This window comes from Triticum aestivum, chromosome 5B, assembly GCF_018294505.1.
Source record: "Triticum aestivum cultivar Chinese Spring chromosome 5B, IWGSC CS RefSeq v2.1, whole genome shotgun sequence".
NCBI classification, from domain to species: Eukaryota; Viridiplantae; Streptophyta; class Magnoliopsida; order Poales; family Poaceae; genus Triticum; species Triticum aestivum.
In genome coordinates, this window is record NC_057807.1 from 673,441,467 (window position 1) to 673,461,602 (window position 20,136).

General features: G+C 46.2%; 1 protein-coding gene across 1 annotated transcript; it reads left to right on the forward strand.

Annotated features, from left to right (window-relative positions):
* Window positions 1–16,632: 16,632 nt before the first annotated feature.
* Window positions 16,633–20,108, forward strand: LOC123114099 (probable acylpyruvase FAHD2, mitochondrial). Its single transcript, XM_044535467.1, has 8 exons — window positions 16,633–16,873; window positions 16,996–17,170; window positions 18,039–18,091; window positions 18,654–18,716; window positions 19,196–19,246; window positions 19,344–19,461; window positions 19,548–19,689; window positions 19,803–20,108. The coding sequence occupies exons 1-7, from the start codon at window positions 16,640–16,642 to the stop codon at window positions 19,661–19,663; spliced, it is 810 nt and encodes a 269-aa protein (XP_044391402.1). The 5' UTR covers window positions 16,633–16,639; the 3' UTR covers window positions 19,664–19,689; window positions 19,803–20,108.
* The last annotated feature ends 28 nt before the right edge of the window (window positions 20,109–20,136 follow it).

The window sequence follows — 20,136 nt, forward strand, 5'->3', positions numbered from 1 at the left end:
GCTCCTCACGCTTCTGGATCACCATGTCCATATATTGGGCACGGGCCTCGCCGATGGTCATGGTGCAATGCACCGGCAAGGATGGCGCGGAGGAGGGGGTTGGCGCCGGATCATCGACTACCATGTTCTCCATTGGGATGTCGTCGTCCTCCGGCTGCCTGTCGGCCAGCCAGTCGGCAGCAATGGCTGCCATCTCCTTGTGGTCCATCACCCGCCCGTCTCGAAGAGTGCTGGAGTGCGAGGAAGCCATGGTGGGCAGTAGTGGTGTGGACAGGAGAATAGGAACGGATGCGGATGACTGCGGCTATGGCCGACGCAGCAGTTTATATAGCAATGGTGGGCAACGAAGGGACGGACGTGTGGCGCCGGAGTAGCCGCCTCGGCAACTGCGTATCATTAATGTGGGCGGCAGAAGGACGGACGGACGGCACTTGTGTCGTTTGAAGGCGGACCAATCGCATGCACTGGGAAGCGGGGCGGGTGGCGCTGACCGTTTCGGGCGGAAAGCGCGCGCGGGCGAGGGAGACGGTCTGGATGGGCTAGGGAAGTCAGACTCGTGCTTGGCAGCGGGTCGGTCCAGCAGCCGGACATGCTGGCTCCCCAGCTACCTTGCCAAGCTGAGCGACGACAATCAGACGATGGACGTAGCTTCCGACTAGGAGCCGGTGCCACTGTCCAAGCCGGTTCATATCGTGTTCACCGTAGAGCGGGTGCGGCCGCACTTCGACGCCCTAATGGCGGAAGAGCTACCAGCGCAGGAGGACCTGTGTTGCAACCTCCGTCTCCTCAACGAGCACCGGTGAACAAGCGAACGACAATGCCGTCGCGGACATGTGGCCCTATGATCCTGGCTTCCCGAATGAGCAGCGGGCGCTGTATCAGACCATCCATAGGGCCTGCGAGGCCCTCTCCGTCGTCCTTCGAGTTGTTGCGCTCGCCATGGCGCCGCCGTCTTGTGTTGTCAACATGGTTAACGGACATGAGGATGAGGAGATGACTTTACTTGGAGAGGATGACAGTGGGGACCCACCAGGGCCATAGCCGCACGTACGCAAGTGCCTCCTTATTAGTATATATATAACTATAATTATTTTTGCTTCCTCCTGGTTTCCTGACATCACGGTCCCACACCATTGTCAACCTATGTAGTCAATAAACAAGAGAATTGCACAAGAAGCGGCCGACAGCTGGGACCAAGCAGCTTGAGCAGTATTTGTGTTTTTGAGATGTGAACACTGCAGAGTTTTTCTTGAGCGATGTTTAGCCCAGATATTAATTTTTCTCCTTTGAACAACAACGAAAACTTCAGGTATTAACTGGACGGGCTGTGGCCAGTCTAGCCCAGGCCAGATATCCAACCCAGATATTAATTATTTTTAAGCTGAAATGGCTAGCCCAGCTATACTTTTTTTAGGAATACCCAGGCAAGGTCAAGTTGTTATTCTCCGCCCCGCTGGGCTGCAAATCTTTTCTAGGAGGGATGCATTAGGCTTAACAAGAAAATGAGTTTTAAGAAATAATAAATGAGATGTAATTATAAAAACTGGGCATTAACTATAAAAAATACACCAAACATGTAATTATTTTATAAAATATTATTTTTGGATATTGAAAATTTTAATTTCATTAGTTGTTGCGAGTGCAATGTTTCGTTGGATTTTTACGTAATATAAATTTATATTAAAATTATATTTAATCTACTAGAAATTTTATTGAATTCTGTTTTGAATGGTTGGTTGAAATGGGTTGTACTTTTAATAAAATGTAAATGGGCTGTAATAAATTCCATTAGAATTTAAAAATTGGCTGCACATTCTTACAAATCTCAAATGGGCTATAAGTTCTCTGCCACACACTTGTGACCTTACTAAGTTGACGCGTTCCCTCAAAAAAAAGAGTTGACACGTATGCAAGGCTTTGTCAACTTATAGTCAACACACGGTTCTGGTAGCAGTGGCCGTTGGATGTCCATCCAACGAATGTCGTGCTTCTTCTTCAATCTCGGATATTCTAGCTTCACCCGCCCAAAAAATGATTCCTCCCACTGACATCTGGGGCGCACCATTTCGAAAGCTGACCTGTGGGCCTACTAAGTTGACGCATACCAAGGGCTTTGTCAACTTAGTCAATATAAACGATTCTAGCTCCAGTGACCGTACGATGTCCATCCAACGGCCGTCGTGCTTCTTCAACCTCTGGTCTTCTTGCTCCAGCCGCCCAAAGCAGCACCGTTCGTGCCGCCTGCTCCTGCCTCCCGAGGCCGGCTATGCTGCCGCGCAGGCCTCACTGCCCCCTACTACTCCCACCGCTGGCCAGGGCATCCCTCCACTCACCCACACCCTCTGTTATTCTGCGGCGACGGTAGTCTCACACCGCAGCCGAACCAGTGAACCCTCGTACTCCTCTCCGCGTGGGCAGCCACTGCTGCGTTTTCCCCGGCTCCGCAATGTCCCCTTCCTAGGCCTCGCCGTCGTCCACCGTCCGGGTGCTCTCGGCGCGGCGTGGTCAACGTGGTCAAGGAATGACTTCTATCGGAAGAATACTGTACATGAAGAGGCTGACAGCTGGGTCCACGGCAGCCGCAAGGAAGTGCCTCCTTATTACGCAGAAAATAATTATTCCTGCACCTGACAACAGGGACCCACCAGACGAGCCATCGTATTTGGCGAAAAAACATTCCCTCCCCGACTGCTGGGACCCACCGGACGGGCCAACGCATTTTGCGAAAAAACGTTCCCCCCGCTGTCAGCTCGGACCCACCGGGGGTGCCTCCTTATTACGCACAAAAAAATGAATACTCCCCCTGCTAGTTGGGACCCACCTTGGTGGGAGGCTGACTTGTGGGCCTACTAAGTTGACGGGGACGGAGTGCTTTGACAACTTAGTCAATATGAACGATTCTAGCTCCAGTGATCGTACGATGTCCATCCAACGGTCGTAGTGCTTCTTCAACCTCTGGTCTTCTTGCTCCAGCCGCCCAAAGCAGTGCCGGTCGTGCCGCATGCTTCTGCCTCCCGTGGACAGCTGTGCTGACGTAGAGGTCTCACCGCCCCTACTATTCCCACCGCTGGCCAGGCCCTGCGGCGACGACAGCCTCACACCGCAGCCGAACCAGTGAACCCTCGTACTCCTCTCCCCGCGGGCTTCCACTGTCGCGTCTTCCCCAGCTCCGCGTCGTCCGCTTCCTAGGCCTCACCGTCATCCACCGCCCTGGTGCTCTCGACGCGGCGTGATCAACGTGGTCAAGGAACGACTTCCATCGAAAGAGTACTATACGTGGAGAGGCTGATAGCTGGGTCCACGGCGGCCGCAAGGAAGTGCCTCCTTATTATGCGCAAAATAATTATTCCTCCACCTGACAGCAGGGACCCACCGGACGGGCAACTGTATTTCGCGAAAAAATGTTTCCCCTAACTGCTGGGACCTACCAGTTATATCTTCGCACGCAAGGAAGTGCGTTCGGGCAAAAAAAATGATTCGTCGCCCTGACTGCTGGGACCCACCAACTACATCTTTGCAGGCAAGAAAGTGCCTGACAGTCGGGACCCACCTGGTCGAAGCGTACGTAGCATTGTCATTCTGGTCGCGAACGTGTACGTACATACTGGTCGATGTAGAGGCGCGCATGTGTCATAGTAGAGGCGCGCACGTAGCATGTACACGTACGCACAACGGCCAGTGTGCAAGAAAGAAAATACGGCCACATACGTACATACGGGAAGGGTCTCGAACGCCTACTCGCGCATACGTACGGCCAGGGCTCGTGTACATGGCTGGGCTGGAACAAAGAAACTGCGTCGTCGTCATGTTCATGGGGAGCCAACCGGCTGGGTCAGAATGAAATGTGTCGTCGTGTTCATCGGGAGAGCTTGGACGGAACAACCGATGGAAACGAAGCCTAGCGTACCGCAGAACGGAGGAAACGGCCTTGTGTTCAACCGACCACGGTTGAAATGGGATCCTGTTCATCGGGAGGGGTCTGGCGTACCGCAAAACGGAGGAAACAGACCTCATATGGTCGAAACGGGGGTCCTGTTGATCAGAAGGGGTGTGGCGTACCACAAAACGGAGGAAACAGACTTGTGTTGGAGCGCTACGGTTAAAACAGAGGTCCTGTTCATCGGGAGGGGTGTGGCGTACCGCAAACGGGACTCCACGAGATACTATTCATCTCCACCATCGACCCTCTCCAGCCTCCACGGGCTACTGTTCATCCACCATCGACCTCCTCCAGCCTCCACCTGCGACTGTTCATCCACGGGCTCCTGTTCATCCAGCCTCCACCGCGCGCTATACTCCACCGGCTACTGTTCAACCAGCCCTCTCCACGGGCTCCTGTTCAACCACCCCTCCACGGGCTACTGTTCATCCAGCCCTCCACCGTCTACTGTTCATCCTGCCCTCCACGGGGTGGTCTTGTTCATCCAGCCCTCCACAGGGTCATGTTCATCCAGCCCCAACTGGCTCGATCGATCGGGTTCCTGTTCATCCAAAGGCAACACCACGGGGTCCTGTTCATCCACCCCCACCGGGAACTGTTCATCCAACCCCCCCAGCAACGCTCACTGTTCATCCAGAGGCAACATCGATCGGCTTCAGTTAGCAGCTGTAGCGAAGGAATCGCTCGATCGGGTTCAGTTAATAGCCATCGATCGATCGCTCGGGTTCAGTAATGCGTAGCCTGCAGTGCAATCGCTCGGGTTCAGTTAGAGCCCAACGGCTCGCTCGGGTTCAGTTAGAGCCCAATGCCTCGCACCCACGCGCATGCGTGTATGAGAGAAACGTGCATCGCTCGTGTTGGGTTTCGTAGTAATTTCAAAAAATTTCCTACGCGCACACAGGATCATGTGATGCATAGCAACGAGAGGAGAGTGTTGTCTACGTACCCAACGCAGACCGACTGCGGAAGCGATGACACGACGTAGAGGAAGTAGTCGTACGTCTTCACGATCCAACCGATCAAGCACCGAAACTACGGCACCTCCGAGTTCGAGCACACGTTCAGCTCGATGACGATCCCCGGACTCCGATCCAGCAAAGTGTCGGGGAAGAGTTTCGTCAGCACGACGGCGTGGTGACGATCTTGATGAACTACAGCAGCAGGGCTTCGCCTAAACTCTGCTACAGTATTATCGAGGAATATGGTGGCAGGGGGCACCGCACACGGCTAAGGAATCGATCATGTGGATCAACTTGTGTCAACTTGTGTGTTTAGAGGTGCCCCTGCCTCCGTATATAAAGGAGCCAAGGGGGGAGGGGGCGCCGGCCAAGAGGGAGAGGCGCAGGAGGAGTCCTACTCCTACCGGGAGTAGGACTCCCCCCCAATCCTATTCCAACTAGGATTCCCAAGGGGAAAAAGGGAGAGGGGTGGCCGGCCACCTCTCCTAGTCCTAATAGGACTAGGGGAAGGGGGGAGGCGCGCAGCCCCCTTGGGCTGCTCCTTTCTCCTTTCCACTAAGGCCCATGATGGCCCATATGGTTCCCGGGGGGTTCCGGTAACCTCCCGGTATTCCGGTAAAATCCCGATTTCACCCGGAACACTTCCGATATCCAAATATAGGCTTCCAATATATCAATCTTTACGTCTCGACCATTTCGAGACTCCTCGTCATGTCCGTGATCACATCCGGGACTCCGAACAACCTTCGGTACATCAAAATGCATAAACTCATAATATAACTGTCATCGTAACCTTAAGCGTGCGGACCCTACGGGTTCGAGAACAATGTAGACATGACCGAGACACGTCTCCGGTCAATAACCAATAGCGGGACCTGGATGCCCATATTGGCTCCTACATATTCTACGAAGATCTTTATCGGTCAGACCGCATAACAACATACGTTGTTCCCTTTGTCATCGGTATGTACTTGCCCGAGATTCGATCGTCGGTATCCAATACCTAGTTCAATCTCGTTACTGGCAAGTCTCTTTACTCGTTCCGTAATACATCATCTCACAACTAACATATTAGTTGTAATGCTTGCAAGGCTTATGTGATGTGTATTACCGAGAGGGCCCAGAGATACCTCTCCGACAATCGGAGTGACAAATCCTAATCTCGAAATACGCCAACCCAACATCGACCATTGGAGACACCTGTAGTACTCCTTTATAATCACCCAGTTACGTTGTGACGTTTGGTAGTACCCAAAGTGTTCCTCCGGTAAACGGGAGTTGCATAATCTCATAGTCATAGGAACATGTATAAGTCATGAAGAAAGCAATAGCAACATACTAAACGATCGGGTGCTAAGCTAATGGAATGGGTCATGTCAATCAGATCATTCTACTAATGATGTGACCTCGTTAATCAAATAACAACTCATTGTTCATGGTTAGGAAACATAACCATCTTTGATTAACGAGCTAGTCAAGTAGAGGCATACTAGTGACACTTTGTTTGTCTATGTATTCACACATGTATTATGTTTCCGGTTAATACAATTCTAGCATGAATAATAAACATTTATCATGATATAAGGAAATAAATAATAACTTTATTATTGCCTCTAGGGCATATTTCCTTCAGTCTCCCACTTGCACTAGAGTCAATAATCTAGATCACATCACCATGTGATTAACATCGATAGTTCACATCATCATGTGATTAACACCCATAGTTCACATCGTCATGTGACCAACACCCAAAGGGTTTTACTAGAATCAATAATCTAGTTCACATCGCTTATGTGATTAACACCCAAAGAGTACTAAGGTGTGATCATGTTTTGCTCGTGAGAGAAGCTTAGTCAACGGGTCTGTCACATTTAGAGCCGTATGTATTTTGCAAATATTCTATGTCTACAATGCTCTGTACGGAGCTACTCTAGCTAATTGCTCCCACTTTCAATATGTATCCAGATAGAGACTTAGAGTCATCTGGATCAGTGTAAAAGTTTGCACTGATGTAACTTTTACAACAAACTCTTTTATCACCTCCATAATCGAGAAACATCTCCTTAGTCCTTACTAAGGATATTCTTGACCGCTGTCCAGTGATCTACTATTAGATCAAAATTGTATTCCCTTGCCAAACTCAGAGCAAGGTATACAATATGTCTGGTTCACAGCATAGCATACTTTATAGAACCTATGACTGAGGCATAGGGAATGATTTTTCATTTTGTTTCTATTTTCTGCCATGGTCGGGTCTTGAGTCTTACTCAATTTCACACCTTTGCAACACAGGCAAGAACTCTTTCTTTGACTGTTCCATTTTGAACTATTTCAAAAATTTATCAAGGTATGTATTCATTGAAAATCTTATCAAGCGTCTTCATCTATCTATATAGATCTTGATGCTCAATGTGTAAGCAGCTTCACCGAGGTCTTTCTTTGAAAAACTTTTATTCAAGTATCCTTTCATGCTTTGCAGAATAATTCTACATTATTTCCGATCAACAATATGTCATTCACATATACTTATCAGAAATGTTGTAGTACTCCCACTCACTTTCTTGTAAATACAGGCTTCACCGTAAGTCTGTACAAAAACTATATGCTTTGATCAACTTATCAAAGCGTATATTCCAACTCCGAGATGCTTGCACCAGTCCATAGATGGATTGCTGGAGCTTGCACATTTTGTTAGCACCTTTAGGATTGACAAAACCTTCTGGTTGCATCATATACAACTCTTCTTTAATAAATCCATTAAGGAATGCAGTTTTGACATCCATTTGCCAGATTTCATAAAATGTGGCAATTGTTAACATGATTCAGATAGACTTAAGCATCGATACGAGTGAGAAAACCTCATCGTATTCAACACCTTGAACTTGTTGAAAAACTTTTGCAACAAGTCGAGCTTGGTAGATAGTAACACTACTATCAGTGTCCGTCTTCCTCTTGAAGATCCATTTATTTAACATGGCTTTGCTGATCATCGAGCAAGTCAATCAAAGTCCATACTTTGTTGTCATACATGGATCATATCTCAGATTTTATGGCCTCAAGCCATCTCGCGGAATCTGGGCTCATCATCGCTTCCTCATAGTTCGTAGGTTCATCATGGTCTAGTAACATGACTTCCAGAATATGATTACTACACCACTCTGGTGTAGATCTTTACTCTGGAAGATCTACGAGGTTCTGTAGTAACTTGATCTGAAGTTTTATGATCAATATCATTAGCTTCCTCACTAATTGGTGTATTTGTCACAGGAACTGATTTCTGTGATGAACTACTTTCCAATAAGGGAGCAGGTATAGTTACCTCATCAAGTTCTACTTTCCTCCCACTCACTTCTTTCGAGAGAAACTCCTTCTCCAGAAAGTTTCCGAATTTAGCAACAAAAGTCTTGCCTTTCGGATCGGTGATAGAAGGTGTATCCAATAGTTTCCTTTGGATATCCTATGAAGATGCACTTCTCCGATTTGAGTTTGAGCTTATCAGGTTGAAGCTTTTTCACATAAGCATCGCAGCCCCAAACTTTAAGAAACGACAACTTTGGTTTCTTGCCAAACCATAGTTCATACGGTGTCGTCTCAACGGATTTAGATGGTGCCCTTTTAATGTGAATGCAGCTGTCTCTAATGCATAACCCCAAAATGATAGTGGTAGATCGGTAAGAGACATCATAGATCGCACCATATCTAATAAAGTACGGTTATGACGTTCGGACACACCATTACATTGTGGTGTTCCAGGTGGCGTGAGTTTGTGAAACTATTCCACATTGTTTTAATTGAAGACCAAACTCGTAACTCAAATATTTGTCTCCGCGATCAGATCATAGAAACTTTATTTTCTTGTCACGATGATTTTCCACTTCACTCTGAAATTCTTTGAACCTTTCAACTATTTCAGACTTATGTTTCATCAAGTAGATATACCCATATCTGCTTAAATCATCTGTGAAGGTGAGAAAATAACGATATCCGCCACGAGCCTCAATATTCATCGGGCCACATACATCGGTATGTATGATTTCCAACAAATCTGTTGCTCTCTCCATAGTACCGGAGAACGGTGTTTTAGTCATTTTGCCCATAAGGCACGGATCGCAAGTCCCAAGTGATTCATAATCAAGTGGTTCCAAAAGTCCATCAGTATGGAGTTTCTTCATGCGCTTTACACCAATATGACCTAAACGGCAGTGCTACAAACAAGTTGCACTTATCATTATTAACTTTGCATCTTTTGGTTTCAATATTATGATTATGTGTATCACTACGATCGAGATCCAACAAACTATTTTCATTGGGTGTGTAACCATATAAGGTTCTATTCATGTAAACAGAACAACAATTTATTCTCTTACTTAAATGAATAATCGTATTACAATAAACATGATCAAATCATATTCATGCTCAACGCAAACACCAAATAACACTTATTTAGGTTCAACACTAATCCCGAAAGTATAGGGGAGTGTGCGATGATGATCATATCAATCTTGGAACTACTTCCAACACACATCGTCACTTCACCCTTAACTAGTCTCTGTTTATTCTGCAACTCCCGTTTCAAGTTACTAATCTTAGCAACTGAACTAGTATCAAATACTGAGGGGTTGCTATAAACACTAGTAAAGTACACATCAATAACATGTATATCAAATATACTTATGTTCACTTTGCCATCCTTCTTATCCGCCAATCACTTGGGGTAGATCCGCTTCCAGTGACCAGTCCCTTTGCAGTAGAAACACTTAGTCTCAGGCTTAGGATCAGACTTGGGCTTCTTCACTTGAGCAGCAACTTGCTTGCTGTTTCTTCTTGAAGTTCCCCTTCTTCCCTTTGCCCTTTTTCTTGAAACTAGTGGTCTTGTTAACCATCAACACTTGATGTTCTTTCTTGATTTCTACCTTCATCGATTTCAACATCACGAAGAGCTCAGGAATCATTTTCGTCATCCCTTGCATACTATAGTTCATCACGAAGTTCTAGTAACTTTAGTGATGGTGACTAGAGAATTCTGTCAATCACTATCTTATCTGGAAGATTAACTCCCACTTGATTCAAGCAATTGAAGTACCCAGACAATCTGAGCACATGCTCACTAGTTGAGCGATTCTCCTCCATCTTTTAGCTATAGAACTTGTTGGAGACTTCACATCTCTCAACTCGGGTATTTGCTTGAAATATTAACTTCAATTACTGGAACATCTCATATGGTCCATGATGTTCAAAACATCTTTGAAGTCCCGATTCTAAGCCGTTAAGCATGGTGCACTTAAACTATCAAGTAGTCATCATATTGAGCTAGCCAAACGTTCATAACGTCTGCATCTGCTCCTGCAATAGGTCCGTCACCTAGCGGTGCATCAAGGACATAATTCTTCTGTGCAGCAATGAGGATAAACCTCAGATCACGGATCCAATCCGCATCATTGCTACTAACATCTTTCAACATAATTTTCTCTAGGAACATATCAAAATAAACACAGGGAAGCAACAACGCGAGCTATTGATCTACAACATGATTTGCAAAATACTACCAGGACTAAGTTCATGATAAATTTAAGTTCAATTTAATCATATTACTTAAGAACTCCCACTTAGATAGACATCCCTCTAATCCTCTAAGTGATCACGTGATCCAAATCAACTAAACCATGTCCGATCATCACCGTGAGATGGAGTAGTTTCATCGGTGAACATCATTATGTTGATCATATCTACTATATGATTCACGCTCGACCTTTCGGTCTCCGTGTTCCGAGGCCATATCTGCATATGCTAGGCTCGTCAAGTTTAACCTGAGTATTCTGCGTGTGCAAAACTGGCTTGCACCCGTTGTAGATGGACGTAGAGCTTATCACACCCGATCATCACGTGGTGTCTGGGCACGACGAACTTTGGCAACGGTGCATACTCAGGGAGAACACTTCTTGATAATTTAGTGAGAGATCATCTTATAATGCTACCGTCAATCAAAGCAAGATAAGATGCATAAAAAGATAAACATCACATGCAATCAATATAAGTGATATGATATGGCCATCATCATCTTGTGCTTGTGATCTCCATCTCCGAAGCACCGTCATGATCACCATCGTCACCGGCGCGACACCTTGATCTCCATCGTAGCATCGTTGTCGTCTCGCCAATCTTATGCTTCCACGACTATCACTACCGTTTAGTAATAAAGTAAAGCATTACATCGCGATTGCATTGCATACAATAAAGCGACAACCATATGGCTCCTGCCAGTTGCCGATAACTCGGTTACAAAACATGATCATCTCATACAATAAAAATTCAGCATCATGCCTTGACCATATCACATCACAACATGCCCTGCAAAAACAAGTTAGACATCCTCTACTTTGTTGTTGCATGTTTTACGTGGCTGCTACGGGCTTAAGTAAGAACCAATCTCACCTACGCATCAAAAGTACAACGATAGTTTGTCAAATAGACTCCGTTTTAACCTTCGCAAGGACCGGGCGTAGCCATACTCGGTTCAACTAAAGTTGGAGAGACAGTCGCCCGCAAGCCATCTATGTGCAAAGCACGTCGAGGGAACCGGTCTCGCGTAAGCGTACGCGTAAGGTTGGTCCGGGTCGTCTCGTCCAACAATACCGCCGAACCAAAGTATGACATGCTGGTAGGCAGTATGACTTGTATCGTCCACAACTTACTTGTGTTCTACTCGTGCATATAACATCAACATCAATAACCTAGGCTCGGATGCCACTGTTGGGTTTCGTAGTAATTTCAAAAATTTTCCTACGCGCACACAGGATCATGTGATGCATAGCAACGAGAGGAGAGTGTTGTCTACGTACCCAACGCAGACCGACTGCGGAAGCGATGACACGACGTAGAGGAAGTAGTCGTACGTCTTCACGATCCAACCGATCAAGCACCGAAACTACGGCACCTCCGAGTTCGAGCACACGTTCAGCTCGATGACGATCCCCGGACTCCGATCCAGCAAAGTGTCGGGGAAGAGTTTCGTCAGCACGACGGCGTGGTGACGATCTTGATGAACTACAGCAGCAGGGCTTCGCCTAAACTCTGCTACAGTATTATCGAGGAATATGGTGGCAGGGGGCACCGCACACGGCTAAGGAATCGATCATGTGGATCAACTTGTGTCAACTTGTGTGTTTAGAGGTGCCCCTGCCTCCGTATATAAAGGAGCCAAGGGGGGAGGGGGCGTCGGCCAAGAGGGAGAGGCGCAGGAGGAGTCCTACTCCTACCGGGAGTAGGACTCCCCCCCCCCCCCCAATCCTATTCCAACTAGGATTCCCAAGGGGAAAAAGGGAGAGGGGTGGCCGGCCACCTCTCCTAGTCCTAATAGGACTAGGGGAAGGGGGGAGGCGCGCAGCCCCCTTGGGCTGCTCCTTTCTCCTTTCCACTAAGGCCCATGATGGCCCATATGGTTCCCGGGGGGTTCCGGTAACCCTCCCGGTATTCCGGTAAAATCCCGATTTCACCCGGAACACTTCCGATATCCAAATATAGGCTTCCAATATATCAATCTTTACGTCTCGACCATTTCGAGACTCCTCGTCATGTCCGTGATCACATCCGGGACTCCGAACAACCTTCGGTACATCAAAATGCATAAACTCATAATATAATTGTCATCGTAACCTTAAGCGTGCGGACCCTACGGGTTCGAGAACAATGTAGACATGACCGAGACACGTCTCCGGTCAATAACCAATAGCGGGACCTGGATGCCCATATTGGCTCCTACATATTCTACGAAGATCTTTATCGGTCAGACCGCATAACAACATACGTTGTTCCCTTTGTCATCGGTATGTCACTTGCCCGAGATTCGATCGTCGGTATCCAATACCTAGTTCAATCTCGTTACTGGCAAGTCTCTTTACTCGTTCCGTAATACATCATCTCACAACTAACATATTAGTTGTAATGCTTGCAAGGCTTATGTGATGTGTATTACCGAGAGGGCCCAGAGATACCTCTCCGACAATCGGAGTGACAAATCCTAATCTCGAAATACGCCAACCCAACATCGACCATTGGAGACACCTGTAGTACTCCTTTATAATCACCCAGTTACGTTGTGACGTTTGGTAGTACCCAAAGTGTTCCTCCGGTAAACGGGAGTTGCATAATCTCATAGTCATAGGAACATGTATAAGTCATGAAGAAAGCAATAGCAACATACTAAACGATCGGGTGCTAAGCTAATGGAATGGGTCATGTCAATCAGATCATTCTACTAATGATGTGACCTCGTTAATCAAATAACAACTCATTGTTCATGGTTAGGAAACATAACCATCTTTGATTAACGATCTAGTCAAGTAGAGGCATACTAGTGACACTTTGTTTGTCTATGTATTCACACATGTATTATGTTTCCGGTTAATACAATTCTAGCATGAATAATAAACATTTATCATGAAATAAGGAAATAAATAATAACTTTATTATTGCCTCTAGGGCATATTTCCTTCAGCTCGGCCCCGACCACCCACCGTAACCGGGAACACCCCGATATTTTCCTCGCCCTCGCTTCTACCACGGTTTTTTCCGTCATGGACGGTCCAAAGAATGTCATGCAGCTGCGTCTCCGGCCCGCCCAAGACGAAAAGCCCATTTTCTGTCATAATTTTTTGTCATAGAAGTAGGACCCCGCCACATCTATGATGATACCGGGTTTTGTCACAATTATCGTCATAAAAGTGTCATAAGTATGACAGAAAAAAATTTCGTTCGGTCCAAAATATCACGGATGTGTCTTTTTTTTTGTAGTGTCACTTATTTCTCTGTGCACGAGTTCATCCACCATCCATTCCATGGCAACCTTGAGACTCTTCATCTCTTTGTAGATTTCTTCCGATGAGAGCTTCTAGAGAAATGCCATCCCCGTAAACCATGAATTGTATCCACCGTTGAAGTAGTATACACACTTCATGCTTACTATTTCATCCGTGCAGTTAACGAGCAGCCTCCGAATCAACTGTATACTCACTCACCATTTGCATTTGCATTTGCATTTGTACGGCGCTCTGCAGAGTTGCAAGTTTCTGTTGAAAGAGAAGCTTCCCATGTAGGAGGACTTAAGTGAAGATGCTCTAGCTCCATTTGATCAATGAAAATTTTATCATGCTTCACATTTGAAAAAATGTTGAACAAGTGTTTAAAAAATGTTAATCAAGCGTTTGAAAAATGGTAAATGTGTATAGAAAAAAAATTACCATGTATTCAAACAATGTTAATTCTTTTTGGTCATGTATATAAAAATGTTAATCAAGCATTTGAAAATATTTTGAGCAAGTATTTCAAAAATATTGATCAAACATTTGAAAAAAATATTAATGTGTGTAGAAAAAATGTTGACCATGTGTTAAAAAAATAATGATTTTTTTATCATGCATATAAAATGTTAATCAAGCATTTTAAAAAATGTTGAGCAAGTATTTAGAAAATGTTGACGAAACATTCGAAAAATGTTAAATGTGTATAAAAAATATTGACCATATATTAAAAAATGTTTAACATGTATTTGTAAAATGTTAACCATGTATTAAAAAAGTGTTCAAAATATGTATTTAAGAATACTGTAGATCATATATTTGAAAAAGTTTAATGTGTATCGAAAAAATGTTTCATGAGTATACTAAAGATGTATATTGTGTATTGAGAAAACCTATGCAAAACAAAAGAAAAATGAAGAAGCCCAAAAGAAAACAAAGAAAGCAAAAAAAGAAACAAAGAAACCCAAGTAAAATGAATAAAAAAGAAGAAAACCATTCAAAAAAAGAAAACCAAAGTATAACAAAGAAAACCTGTGAAAAAAACAACGAAAATCATAGTATATCGAAGAAAAAAGAAAACCTGAAGAATACCGATGAGCAAACAAAGAAAATCAAAGAAAAAACAAAAAGGAAACAAAAAAAAGAAAAAACCGAAGCGAAGAATGAACGAAGAAAACACGAGCGATCGAACGAATATGCCTGTCCCAATACTGTAGCGAGGGTGAGGGTCCTTCAACGAGAGCTCCTTCCATCTCGCTTAATGCAAGACATGGGTCTCGCATAGTTTCCTTTTAACAATCAACACCTCCTTTATATTAATTGGCTACAACCGTAGCATCAGAAACAAGCAGTGGGACTACAACCCCTGGGGCAATATTCAACCAAACACTAGGAGGACTGAACCTTGCTATCCTAGCTAATTCATGTGCTATTGTATTATTTTCTGTAACACAATGATCTTAATCGATACGAGTAAAGTCTAAAGACGACCTTTAACTGCCCCCCCCCCCCCCCCCCCCCCCCCCCCCCCGTGTCGTCTCCGGCCCGGGTGCAGGGGTTAACCGTAGGCCGCCAGCGCTTCCCCTCCTCCCCACCTCTTCTCCACCGCCGGCGGAGGTGAGCTCCGGCGCGGGCACAACACCGATGAAGGTGGCGGCGGGGACTTCGCGGCTCCACCTTGCATGGAGGGCTTCGGCTTCCGGGGGGCGGCCCCGGCCGGTGGCACGCGGCGTAGCCGGAGCGGCGGACTACGCCGACGGGTGCAAGTGGGTCGTCCCTCAGCCGTGCGGGCGGCGAGGGGCGGCGGTCGTCGGCTGCATGGGCGGTGGCCCCGTGTTGGCCTTTCGCTGGATCTTGGAGCTGTTCCGTCCTTCACCTGATCTACTCCGTTCCGCGCCGGCTCCGTCTCCCGGTGGCTGTGGTTGTCCTTCACATGTGCTAGCTCCATTCCTTCCCATGTGCTAGCTCCATGGATCTGGTGGGAGGGTGTGGATCCGGAGGAAACTTTTGGTCGGCGCGGCGGCCACATCGAAGTCGACACCTTTGGGTGCCGATCCCCTCCTTGGAGGCTCCGGTGAGGATCCTCCCCTGCCCACCCCCATCCCTGAGCGTGGGAGAAATCCCTTGGTCCCTTTCTTTGGCCGACAACATTTCCACGGTGTCGTGCCCCTTCCTGAAGGCGTTGGCCGGGATCTGCTAGGTGTTGGGGACTTGTGGTGGCTTGGCGGCGGCGTTGTTGGCTTGCTCTTATCTCCAGCAACATGGAACTTCGGTGCTCCTGGTTGCCCCTTTGGCCTGCACCATAGCTGCGCCTTTGACTGACAGCTCTCGCCCGGCGTGATGTCTTCCCGTTGCCGACGATGGTGCCTGGGTGGTTGTTGGTCTGTTGCTGCTTGCGGGTCTGTTTCTGCTGTGTCTCCATTTGACAGCTTGTGCACCATGGCTATGGGTTCTGGGAACCATTCTGCCGGCCGCCGGTGTGGCACCCATCGAGCCTGGGTGAAGGATAGTGGCCCTTTCCGGCGACAGAGACAGACCATGTTCGGCCCCTGTTTGGTCCTCCGGATGCAGTTAGCGACACAATGCTAGCGCGATGTGCCTCCTACTCACATACATGTTGGTCTGCCGTGATGGCATTGCGGTGGATGTTGGCATCGGTGCTTTTAAGCTCTCGCCTGGGGTTGTCACTGCCTTAGTGTCTGTTCCACATTGTACATTGTATTATTTATTTTTGTTTTGTTGTTTACTTCGCTGTAATGTTCTAATCTTGTAATCCTGGCCGGTTGTTGGCTTTGTTAATTCAAAGCCAGGCAAAGTTCGAGCCTTTTCTCTGCCTCTCGGCTGCGCCTTTTCTCTAAAAAAAAGCAGTCTAAAGACATAGCTCTCGTGCGTGTATAGTTTGATAAAGATTCAATCAAGGGCCGAGGCCCAGGAGTTCCCCTCGTATGGGCCTCCTCTGTCTAATCTGGACCCATTCGTCTCGTTTGTCACGGAGCCTTCCGCTGAGCAGTCCTTTGCTTCTGGTCGTCTACCACCTCCCCATCCCCAGCTCCCAAGTCGCAGCTCTTCCGGCCATGGCGGCGGCGGCGCAGAGGCTCCTCGCGGCGAGCACGAAGATCGTCGGGGTCGGGCGGAACTACGTCGCCCACGCCAAGGAGCTCGGCAACCCCGTCCCCAAGGTCCACGCGCCCCTTCCTGACCGACCCCCCTCCCTCCGATCCCGAGGCGCCCTTCCTCTTCCTCTTCTTCTTCTTCCCGCGCGGTCTCTGATGCGGCGTGCGCGTCGCGGTTCTCGTTGCAGGAGCCGGTGCTGTTCCTCAAGCCGACCTCGTCCTTCCTCCACGCGGGCGTGGCCACCGCCGCCGTCGAGGTGCCCGAGCCGCTCGAGTCGCTGCACCACGAGGTCGAGCTCGCCGTCGTCATCTCCCGCCGCGCGCGCGACGTGCCCGAGGCCTCCGCCATGGACTTCGTCGGAGGTAACCAGGAGCCGCACTTAGGGGATCCATGCATCTGCAATTCTCTCCCCTACCCCGATTACCTGCCATTCTTAAGAACCATGTTTCACTCGACAATTGATCCGAGGAAACTGCCAGACAGAGAGTAGGGCGAGATGTGGGTTCTGCATTCCGTTGTTCGTCGAGGCAATTCACTCTGTTACTGTGATTGCAAAGTTTGGTGCCGATTGATAACTGAAATTAATTAGGATATGCCCCATGCTGCAAATGCATTTTGGAGCCTGAATTCGACAATCCATCAGGTTGGTATATTTTGTAAGCAGACTGAAGCAATGACTTAGGAATTCCAAATAATTACTAGTTCTTCGTATTCGATAACCCCGGTGGAAAATGCAAATGTGGGGTTTGGAATAGGAAATCTGTTTCGCTTGGTCAACGTGCTAGTGCAATGCCTATTTTGCCGATTGCCATGGTCAGGTGGATGACAATATCTTATTAGCACATTAATTCCTGATCGAAATCATGTTTCATGTCCTGGATGTTTTCTCTTTCTGAAATACATATCTTGCCTTGGGTGTGTGTTTGTATCGGTGCTCTCAGATGTTGCGATGTTGGTTGCTTTATAATATAAAGTGGGGGGAAACCCTTTTTCATCTTTCTGAAATACGATACGAGTACTCAAATACTCATGGATAGTCTCGTTTGGTGTAGTCTTGAGTGAGTTTCTTCTCTTTCTTTTACTCCTGAATAATGTGCAGGTTGGGGTTCACTCTATCCATGTGTTTCTTGTCAATGTAGAGAGCAACAAATGTTTGAGGCAATAAATTGAGGGTTTTCACTAGTGACATGACAAATTTGACATAATTGCTTCCATCATCCAATTTTCCAGGTTATGCGCTTGCTTTGGACATGACAGCAAGGGACCTTCAGTCTGTAGCTAAGGTGTGCACTAAGACTTGTAGTTTCCTTTGGTGTTATTCTAGCTGCTGTTTATTGTTGGTTCTTATCATCTGCCATTTCCTGGTGGCAGTTGAAACTCAAGTGATAGAAAGAGCATTCAAACTTGAACTTAAGAAAGAAATTCAAAAAAATATATTAAAACAGTTGCATGCTGTTGTCTTCGGAGTTTCTTCTTTTGACTGATCAGGTCAGCTATGCATAAATAAAACCAGCGACAAACTTGAAATTGTAGTCTCAGAAGTTGCATCTGGTGTACCAGTTCATAAATCACAAGCCATATATTTATTTTTTACCGGGGCTAGTTATATGTGTTACATCTTTCTATCTTCTTCCACCTAGCAGATCTGACATAATGGTTTGGGTATACTTTGTGCAAGCTGTAGTAAATAATTGATCAACATGACCTTGTAAATAACCCACAGTCCCCTTCATTGCAAAAAGAGAGAAGAAAGAAAGAAGAACCTATAATATAACCCACTTTCTGTTAGTGTAAGATATTTTCTATCTCAATTTTTTTGGTATTGCTTAACCAATGAACTCTTAGTCTGCAGGTCTTCCTTGGACTTTGGCTAAAGCACAGGATACCTTTACTCCAATTAGTGCAGTGGTAAGCCAATGTTTCTCTTCCTCCAAAGACTGGTGTACTAGGCGGCAGCTTATGAGCTGTTACTTTTTCTTCTCATTTGTACATATTTGTGTATCAGAAACACACATAAACATGATACTAAAGTTAGACTGAAACTAAGGGAGCTCAAAAACGGTTTGAGATCAACCGTGGAAACTGTAGTTCACTTCTCTTAGTACTAGCTTAAGCCACTCAGTTTGCAATCAACGGAAGAACTTGCACTAGCCTATTTCTTGTGTTCACTCCAAACCGTTTTTGAACACTCTTAAGTGAAGCCAATGGAATATGTACTGATATCATTCACGACATAAATAACTCAGGAGTACTAGGAAATATAAGTCAATGACATGAAAAGGGCTAGAATACTTGTTGTGACTTAAAATGATACAGGTGATTCCATCATTATGAATATGTACTCTCACTTCCATTTTTTTGTCAATGATGGTTTCCGCATTTCACAGGTTCCAAAATCAGCTGTCCCTAATCCCGATGATCTAGAGCTCTGGCTAAAGGTAATATACAAATTTGTAATGAAAATACTCATTGCGACCTAAAGTAGTAGTAGAAGCTTAGACATCCACTTAACGAGAATTGGGCAACCATATCCAGGTGGACGATGAACTCAGGCAGAAAGGGCCTACAAGTGATATGATATTCAAGGTTCCTTTTCTAATCAGCTATATCAGTTCGATCATGACATTGATGGAGGGTGATGTGATATTAACCGGTAATGACATATCCTTTCTACACGACTGTCTTAGTGTATCGGAGGATGTGTGTTGTGGGTTATTGATGGGGGTCCTCTGCATGCAGGTACTCCTGAGGGTGTAGGCCCTGTCCGAATTGGACAGAAGATCAAAGCTGGTATAACTGGCCTCATCGAGGCCGAGTTTGATGTTCAGAGGCGCAGTCGGACATTTTCTCCATGATGTAGCAATCAAGAAACTATGATCTGGTATGAATGCCTACATGTACTTTCTGCTTTATCACTTGGCACTGCATAGGCACTGTATATTGCTATAATCTGTTTATCAGAGAATAACAGTGAACAATCTGCACTTTCCACAGAATGTAACATTGGATTTGATCCGATCGTCGACCTGTGCTGTCTACAAGCGAAACCAGAGTGCAGTCACGACTGCCTTGTAACTGTGATTCCGCGCACCATTCTGGAGTCTCCCATTACGTGTACGATTCTTTTAAGCTGGAAGTATTTATGGTCAGTAGGCCGAACACACAATGCTTCCACAACTTTGTTGGTACAAGCATCTTGTGTTTCTGTTAGATAAAGCTGTAATGTCCCTCATTCTGCAACATGTGGTTGAAAACACATTCAGTTTATGTTGAATAAATCGTCGCTTTTCCCAGTTTTAACCCAGCTATGACAAAACTGCAGCACTTG